The 9225-nt window shown below is 52.6% G+C and overlaps 1 protein-coding gene across 1 annotated transcript; it reads right to left on the bottom strand.

Annotated features, from left to right (window-relative positions):
* Positions 1-1007: 1007 nt before the first annotated feature.
* OLIG1 (oligodendrocyte transcription factor 1) lies at positions 1008-1885 on the bottom strand. The gene has a single exon (XM_035017703.1). The coding sequence runs from the start codon at positions 1821-1823 to the stop codon at positions 1008-1010; it is 816 nt and encodes a 271-aa protein (XP_034873594.1). The 5' UTR covers positions 1824-1885.
* Positions 1886-9225: the final 7340 nt, after the last annotated feature.

Raw genomic sequence — 9225 nt, 5'->3', positions numbered from 1 at the left:
AAAGTTAATTAGCGATCGTGCTTTCAGACAAGACTGGCGGTGACTGCGAAGTGCCGTGTTACCTATTTTAGTAAACCGAGAACACCGTCTGCGTCAAAGGGGGCTGGTTTCTGTTTTTAAGCAAGCTCAAATGTTGGTTACGCTACCTTGGGGAAGGCGAAACAAAATGGTGAATCTCAAGTTCTAAACTGTCTTTTTAAGAAGACCCCAGGATTTAAAAGCGAATAATCTCCGCAACAAAACCCCTGCTTAGGCGATTCTCAAAAATTGCACTCTAACAGCCAGGGTATAAAAGCGGACCAACTTCCCAACCCAGCACACCCAAGGACCCTGGAGTTATCAACGCCTCCTCCCACGGTACCGCGACGCCAACCGTCCCGCCGCAGCCGAGGGTCAGTCCGTCTGCTAAGCCCGGGACCATCTGCGCGGACTAACTGGTCTTTCTCGGCTTCCTGAGGTCGGGCAGCCTCCTTTGACAGGGCTTGGCTGGTGGGAACAGAGGAGCCTGTGACCTCTGGCTGGGGAGAAGGAAAAGAACCCTTTCCCTGCCCTCGGAGAGCAGCCACTTGGCCCCCTGATTGGGCAGGTGTCGCCTCTTTGAGCCGTGGCGCTAGGACTGTCCTCCCGCCGCACCCAGAGCAAGCCAAAGCCACCGCGCGGTGCCCTAAAATCCGCACCACCCCCGCGAAGCGCACGACCCAGGGACCGGGAGAGACGGGAGCTGGGCAAGAGCGGGGTTGGGAGCGCGCACCTGCTGCCCAAAGCAGCCGGAATGGACTCAGGACCCCCAGTGGCCCCGACGCTCCGTCGAACATCCGCTCGCGTCACTTTAATTTCCCCGGGGTGGGGGCGGGGACGGGGGCGCCCCACGGTCCCTTCCTCTGGGCCAGAAGGTTGGAAGTGCCCTCCGTGCTTGGCCAGCCGTCCCCGAGTGCAGGGCACGGGGGCGTGGAGAAGCGGGGCGGCGGGAGGCCGGGCCTAGGTCGCGCCCCGGGCCCGCGCGGCCCTCACTTGGAAAACTGCGCCTGCACGGCGGCCAGGCCCAGGCCGGCGGGGACGAGGTGCGGGAACTTGCAGACCGCGCAGGTGCAGAGGCCTGGGCCGCCCGCGCCGCCGCCCGCGCCGCCGCCGGGGAGCGCGAACTGGCCGCACGGCGGCTCGTCGAGCGCCAGCGACAGGTACTTGGCGGGGCGCAGCGCGTCGGGAGGCCCCACGGCGCCAGGCGCCAGCAGCACGGAGCCGGGCGCGGCGGCCAGCAGGGGCAGGCCGGCCAGCAGCAGGCGCGGCGCGGCGGGCCCGGCGCCCTCGCCCAGCGCGCGGCGCAGCTCCTGCAGCGAGCTGCCCAGCAGCAGGATGTAGTTGCGGGCGAGCAGCAGCGTGGCGATCTTGGAGAGCTTGCGGCCGGGCGCGCCCTGGCAGTGCGCCGCCGAGTAGGGCAGGATGACCTCGCGCAGCGCGTCCATGGCCAGGTTCAGGTCCTGCATGCGCTTCCGCTCGCGGCTGTTGATCTTGCGCCGCAGCTGCTGTTGCTGCTCCTCTTTGGCGTCCGCCCGGGAGCCGCCGCCCGCGTGCGCGCCGGGCCCCGTTCCCGCGCCCAGCGGCTCGGCGGGCGCCTCCGGCTTCTCGCGCGCCGCCTTGGGGAGGAGGGGGGCCGCCGTGGAGGAGGAGGAGGAGGAGGCGGAGGAGGAGGAGGAGGAGAGCGGCTGCCGGTAGCCCACCAGCTCGTACAGGGAGGCCCCGAGCTGCACGTCTCCGGGCCGCTGTGGCCGCAGCATGGTCGCGGGGGCCGCGTTCACGCGCGCCTGGGAAAGCGCATAGTACATTTGGGGGGCGGTGGGGGCGGCCGAGGGCGCCCTTCAGGAACGCCCCGGGGTGGGCCCTTCGGCAGGCCGCCCCTCCCCGCCGACCTGCGCGCGGGCAGCCGATGGCAGCGCAGCAGCGCGCTTCCGACCGCTTTAAACCCGGCTTGGGAACCTGCGGGGCCGCGGGCCGCTGGGCGCAGCCAATGGGGGCGCGAGGCCGGGTGCAGGCGCGCGCTCATTGGCCGTCCCGCCTCAGCCGGCGCGGAGGTGCGGCTGGCACGGCTCAAGAAGGTTATTGTGCGCGCTGGGGTGAGTGTCACAGGACGGGCCCCCGGGAGGGAGGGGAGGGACGGCGCCTTTTGGGGTGAGATGCGTTTGTTCCTGGAGGACTGGCTGCACTGCCTCCTCCTCTCTGCCTCTGCTTTATTGTATACACGTGCATGTCGTCAATTGTGGTCAAAGGCAAGCAACATAATATTTACGATCTTAAGCATTGTAATGTATACACTTAGTGGTGTTTAGTACATTCGCACTGCCGTGCCACCAATCACAGAACTCCTCATCCTGCAAAACTGCAGCTCGGTGCTCATTAACCCGTGACTCCCTACCCACCCCCCTGTGCAACTCTTGGCAACCACCATTCTTCTGTCTATGCATTTGACTTTAAGTGGAATCATAAAGCATTTGTCTTTAGTGACCGGCTTGTGTCCTTAAGGTTCATCCATGTTGTAGCCCTTGTTAGAATTTACTTCCTTTTAAAGGCTGAATGATATTCCATTGTGTGTGCACGCCATATTTCATTTACTCATTTCTTCATAGATGGGCACTTGGGTTGCTTCCACCTTTTGACTTTTGTGAATAATGCTGCACTGAACATGGGTGTAACATACATTTTTTTAGAATTTTAAATGTGTGATTTCTGGCCAGGTTTTGAGGACCAAATTTCTAGGCTCAGGGACTAGTAGTATTAGAATAGTTACTCCTGGCCACTCTTTCTCCCCTCCCTCTGATTGAAAGGTTTTTAAGGGACTTAGGAGCTTTGGGGGTCAGGTACCTTTCCTCCCCAAAAGGGATATGTAGTCATTCTACCAGTGACTCCACTCTTGTTGAAGCAAAAATCACACAGAAATTGGCCAAACAAAAATCCACCCACACGCTCATATCTGTTGAGGGTGGGACTGTATCTTTCTCTTCCCCAAATGACATTACTTGGTGGCTCTGGAAGTTTTCTACCCCAATGCCTGGGCATACTACTGCAGCCTGTCATCACAGCATGGCAAAGTGGCACGGGGAAGAGGGCTTTGGTATCTAAACCTCTGCCCCCCATTAGCCCTCTGTGGCTATTAAAATCTAATTAATTGGGGCGCCTGGGTGGCTCAGTCGGTTAGGCATCTGCCTTCGGCTCAGGTCATGATCTCAGGGTCCTGGGATCAAGCCCAGTGTAAGGCTCCCTGCTCAGTGGGAAGCCTGCTTCTCCCTCTCCCTCTGCCCCTCCCCCCACTTGTGTTCTCTCTTTCTCCCTCTCTGAAATAAATAAATAAAATCTTTAAAAAATCTAATTAATTAAAATAAAATCTAGTTAGAAATTTAGTTCCTGAGTTGCACCAGCATTGTTTGAGCATTTAGCAGTTCCAGGTGGCTAGAAGCCATCAATTGGACAGCACAGATAGAGGACATAATCTTCGTCACAGAAAGTCCTGTTGGACAGCATGATGTCAAGGGTGACAGAAAGAAAATGAGCTTTTCCATCTTGGTCCTCTTTGGGGCAAGAAGAGGGACGTCTGTCCACCATGGAAACTGATTCCAGCTCGAGGAACCTATTGGCTGGGCTTGCTGATTTCAGGGCTGCTTCGTTTCCATTTTCTTCCACCAACATTTGCTCCATAGGCTCACTCTGATCGCTGCTTCTGACCTCTAGCTCTCTCTGCAACATCCTGCCCATGTCTTGGTTCAATTCCAATATTACTTTCCTTTTGAAGCCTTGATGATTTCTCATCTTTCCCATCTCTCATCACGTTTGACAAACCATCGATAGCGTGTCCCTGTGGCCTAAATTGTGTTATTTGGAGATCATCTCCGCATTTGGGTGTGATTGCTTTGAGGGTGGGGACCACCTGTTCACTTCTGTATCCTTCCGAAGCCCAGCACAGGGCTTTGCTACTACTGTGTGTCTGGGGGGTGTCTAGGGATGGGTCTGAGATCTCCCTAGTTCACAGGCTCATCCCTTGAGATGTTCAAACTCCCGACATGCTTTAATCCAGGAGTTTCCTATAGGTTTCATGGAGAGGGAAGGACCCTGGTAGGGCCCCCTGGTCCTCAGGAGGCCTTGACTTGACAAAGTGTTGGAGAGGTCACATGGGAAGAGAGACAGAAACCTTGGGCAGTGGGGAGCTGAGTCTCTAAGCAGAAATATACTGGACAGGAAGGAGAGAGACTAAGCAAATCAACCTCAGAAATTCCAAGAAGGTGAGCAACTCACTACCCATTTGAGAAGCATTCTGCTTTTCAAAGCATGTTTATAGACATCTGGTTCTCCCCAGAACGCTGTGAGCTGAGCATTTTTAAAAAATCCCTGCTGTAACGAACCATGAGAGACGATGGATTCTGAAAAACAAACTGAGGGTTCTGGGGGGGAGGGGGGTGGGAGGATGGGTTGGCCTGGTGGTGGGTATTGAGGAGGGCACGTTCTGCATGGAGCACTGGGTGTTATGCACAAACAATGAATCATGGAACACTACATCTAAAACTAATGATGTAATGTATGGGGATTAACATAAGAATTAAAATAAATAAATAATAATAATTAAAAAAATCCCTGCTGTAGATGGAATACCTGAGGTTCCCCGGGGGGCAGTGGGCTTCTGGGATTGATGGTACACTTTCAGACAGGAGACGCAGAGTGGCACCATCAGGAGCTGGCTTTTAGAATTCCCTGCAGCTGGACCAGGCTTCCAGCAAGCCAAGAGGAGGCCGTGATGGGGAGGGTTGGCGACCAGGGGGATAGGTCAGAGGGACCAGCTCAGGCCAAGCCAGTATCCACCAGTTGATAGGTTCCAGCCAAGTCCCAGAAGAGAGGGCTCCTGGGATCCCACCTTGGTGAACCCTGCACTAGGTGCCCACCTTCACTCTGGGGACCCCTCTGTCCTGCAGCGGAGGTACCGTATTGGGGCATTCCTCCTCTGTCCGCATGCGGGGCAGGGGCCCTTCCTTGCCAGCAGGAAGAGGAAGTGAGTGAGAGAGACAGAAGCTAATGCCTGGGACAGAGTGGCCAGACAGCACCCTGGACATTTCCTATCCATGGGCAGGGGCGCCCTAAGAATCAAAGAGTTGGAAAGACGCAGGCTGCTCTCCCCCTCAAAGGGCCCCTCTTTCCTGGGAGTGTCCCTGAGGGTTCCCTTTAGCTCTTGACCCCACCACACTTCTGTTCCGGCCAAGGACACTGTCAGCCGGACATGCTGGTCAGCATGCATTGAAGTGCTCTCCATGGAGCCCTACAAGAGGGTTCTGGGTGGCCATGCGGGCCCAGCATGGGCACAGGATTTGGCGCTTGTTGAAACTGGTGACTTGGATGGCCCCTTCTACCGGACCGGAGCTCCGGTGGCATGCAAAGTGTGACGGCTGGCAAGGGCCAGCAAGTCATTATAGCTCCTGGCAACAGCCCTGCGGGCTGTCTCGAGGGAAGGCAGCTGCTGTGGCCTCCCACATTCAGGACATACTTGGGGAGCAACTTGCGTCCACCATAACAACCACTCTTGTCTCCGCCTAAAGGGGCTTGTGTGTGTGAGTGTGTTAGTGACTCCTTTTCACCCCCAGGAGATGTGTGCATCGGGCTTCTTTTTCGTTCTAGAGAAACCTAAAGCGTCTCCTGCCCTGCTGGCCACCCCTTGCTTTGGGTCAAAAAGCTCGAACCTTCGTAAGGGCAGACAATGGGGACCCGAAGCCAGAGCGAGTGTGTGAGGGGAAATGTGTGTTTGGGATGTAGCACCATCCACCTCCTCTGTAAGCACAGCAGTCCGTGCCTCTGCAAAGCCTGTCCACCACTCAAAGCTCTCTGTTGTCACTGGAGACTGTCCTCTCCAAGAACGGCAGTAAGTGTAAGAGGTTGTCTTTGTTAAAGTCTGCTGTTTAAACCGGCTGGAGTGTGGACCTATAATCAAATGACAGAGGCCACTTTTTAAAGTGCTACGTTCTTCTAAGATGGGCAAAATTCTTTGGAAAGTTTAAGTGACGCGCGAGGTGTTGAAATTTACACCATCTCTATGAGAAGCGACAGCCACGCCTAATGTTTGCCCCATGTTAGGTTCCATCCCAATACAGCTCTGTCTGGAACAGCAAAGACAGGGAAGGTGCTGCGGGGAGAGGGACGCTCAGCTTCTTTCTGGGTGGAAGAGAGTTGTAGTTAGCAGAGAGAGAACAGGGGCTGGAGAAGGTGGATTACCCTTTGGTAAGTGTTCTTGGACGGAGCAGAACTCCTTAGAGACATTTCAGTGCCTCTCACCTGGGAACCACTTTGGCAGAATCTAAGACACACTTAGACACAGTTCAGGTTAAATAAAAAATTCCTGCTGGGAAAATTGGAAAGAATATGATTTTTGCTCATTTTCAGAAGGGAGCGCAAGTTAATTGAGTTGTTATGAGCTGAAAGGATGCTTATGGTGACTTATGATGTTGTTTCAAAGCCATGTCATCATCATAGCTGTCCTCACTTTTGGTGTGGAAGCAGGTAGCAAGAGAGTGTTCTCTGTTCTGGTTAAAATGTTACCGATTATCAATGTAGTGGGTGTGTTTCACAACCATTGTAGAGAGGTTTATTTAATTTAATTAAATTAATTAATTTATTTATTTTAAAGATTTTATATATTTATTTGACAGACAGAGACACAGCGAGAGAAGGAACACAAGCAGGGGGAGTGGGAGAGGGAGAAGCAGGCTTCCTGCAGAGCAGGGAGCCCGATGCGGGGCTCGATCCCAGGACCCTGGGATCATGACCCGAGCTGAAGGCAGACGCTTAACAACTGAGCCACCCAGGTGCCCCTATTTTATTTTATTTTTAATAAATGTCATTTGGACCTGATTTTAATAAACTTGACTACTGAAGATTATTTCCAAGTCCAAAGTCCTCTTGTGACTTTTTTTAGTATATGGAAAAATGTTGGAAGAAAAATACGAAAAAAAATCAGAGGGCATCTGAGTATTTTTCAGATTCCTTTTTAATAACAAAAGGTTGATTTGGCTGTTGGTTGAGAGCACTCAAGCAGATGGGCATATGGGTGTTTGGGTTTGTTTTTTTTTTTTAATTTTTTTCAAACTGAGGGTGACCTAACAGAAATAGAAATTCTCACTGCTTCGGCGGGGGGCGGTGGGGGGGAGTTGGGGGGTGGACGGAATGCTGAAATTCTACATGTCACTAGAGCTCTGTAAGAATACATGTTACTACCTCTCCGCTCGTATTCTAAAAGAACTCTTCTTTAAGAGACACTTCAAGTCATCATGTGGAAAGCAGTATAAAAAGAGAAGTCACATCTTTTTGAAGAACAACTGGCGAGATCCTGCCACATCAAAACCTAAAAGTACATTGGCAGAATTTGAGGCAGGGACATGGAATGTCATTCGCAGCGGTCCTCTGAGTCAGGGTGGTAAGGATAATTGTGAATGAAGGTACATACATTATTAGCACATGCAACTCGAAGCCCGAAGGGTTGGTTTGGGGCAGAACGAAAATATTCTCCGAGTCTCCCTAAAGTCAGTAGCTGCAGCCAAATGTTCCAAAGGCTTCCATTGATACAATGAAAAGAGACAATTTGCTTGGAAGGCTGTGGCTAATTTATAACACAATGTCCAATGTCATGGTTAGTTTTGTTGCAAAAATTTGGCAGTTTAACCTAGAGTCTCAGGCCGCCTGAAAAGATGCGAGCGATTCTGGCTACAGCATCTCTCGCTTGCTAGATGTTCCAAATGGTTCAAACAAGCCCTTTCATAGAGACGCAGGGCCAAGTGTACTCAAAGGAATGAGGGGAAACAAAGGTGGCTCTGAAGTCATTTCCCCGCACTGGGTCCAGCCATCCGGTTTCACTCTTTCCCCATTGAACGGGCAGAATGCAACAGGAAGAGTGGGGATAAAGAGAACAAATAGGCCGATGTGTTTGGGGAGAGAATGGGGAGAGGCCAGGGCACTGAGCTGCTATACTTTCATTCTAGGGTTTCAGAAAGGAGTGAATGATGAATTATAGAAACCTGAAAGGTAATAAAATGTGGGTCACTGAAGCGCTGAGGCCAAGTTCCTAAAACACCTGCAGAGACAGAAGGTTCTGGAAGTCAGTGTGGCCCTGCAGTAGCCAGGGCAGACACCCTGCCTGGGGCACAGAAGGGGACTGTTTTGAGGCTCACCTGTTGTTTTCCCGTTGGCTCGCGGTCTTCCCCGGCTGTAAGAGCCCGCGGCTGGATCTGACTCCAGATTAGACCACCGGGGGAAAAGAAAGGCGGTGTGAAGACTTCCCAGGGTGCAGTTAAGGAGACCGGAGCTGGGAGGCCGCCATCTTCCTCTCCAGAAGGCGCTCTGACCTGGAAATATGAACTTGGACGCTGCAGCCTATCCACGTGATCCATGCAAATCTCCTCTGCTGTAATATTGGGAGGCTTTTCTGCTCAAAGTCTCGGCCTATTTATGTCTTACAAAGAAGAGTCCCGATTCCTAGGTTGGGAATAAGAGCTAGCCTGTTGCCTTAGGCTCTTTGAGCTAAGGTTTACTAATTTGAGCCTCTGCTTCCTCATCTATAAAATGGGAATAATAGTATTTTTTAAAGGATTTATCTATTTTTATTTGAGAGAGAGAGCACGTGCATGAGAGAGAGAGAGAGTGAGTGGGGGAGGGGTTAGAGGGAGAGACTCTCAAGCAGACTCCATGCTGAGCATGGAGCTGGACGCGGGGCTCTATCTCACGACCCTGAGATCACGATCTGAGCCAAAACCAAGAGTTGGACGCTAAACTGACTGAACCACCCAGATGCCCCTGGGAATAATAGTATTTATCTCCTAGAGTTGTTATAAACCTCAGAAGGAAATATAAGTCATGTGCCTTGCCCAGAGCCTGGCACATAGTAGCTTCTTAGTAAAATGCTAACGGTGACTACTATTTTCTGGGCACCTGCTACATGCTAGGTACCACGAAAGACACTTCATTTATGGCTTTCATTCAGACTAAGGTGGTGTCCCAGTTTTGTTTGCTTTAAGTGCATGCTTTCTTTAATCAAGGATGTGGGGTTTTTTAACCCCTTCTGTCCCCGTGCTTGCTGAACACCATGGATGTTCTACCCGTATGGCTCTTTCAGAGACGCTGTGAACCCAAACCCAGCAACAACTTGCAAAAGAAATTATGTAAACGTGATGTCAGTATCATCCCAGACCCCATTGAAGAGGGCTGCTG

This window comes from Mirounga leonina, unplaced genomic scaffold (assembly GCF_011800145.1).
Source record: "Mirounga leonina isolate KUSES-001 unplaced genomic scaffold, KU_Mleo_1.0 Mir_172, whole genome shotgun sequence".
NCBI classification, from domain to species: Eukaryota; Metazoa; Chordata; class Mammalia; order Carnivora; family Phocidae; genus Mirounga; species Mirounga leonina.
This window is presented reverse-complemented; position numbering and strand designations above follow the sequence as displayed.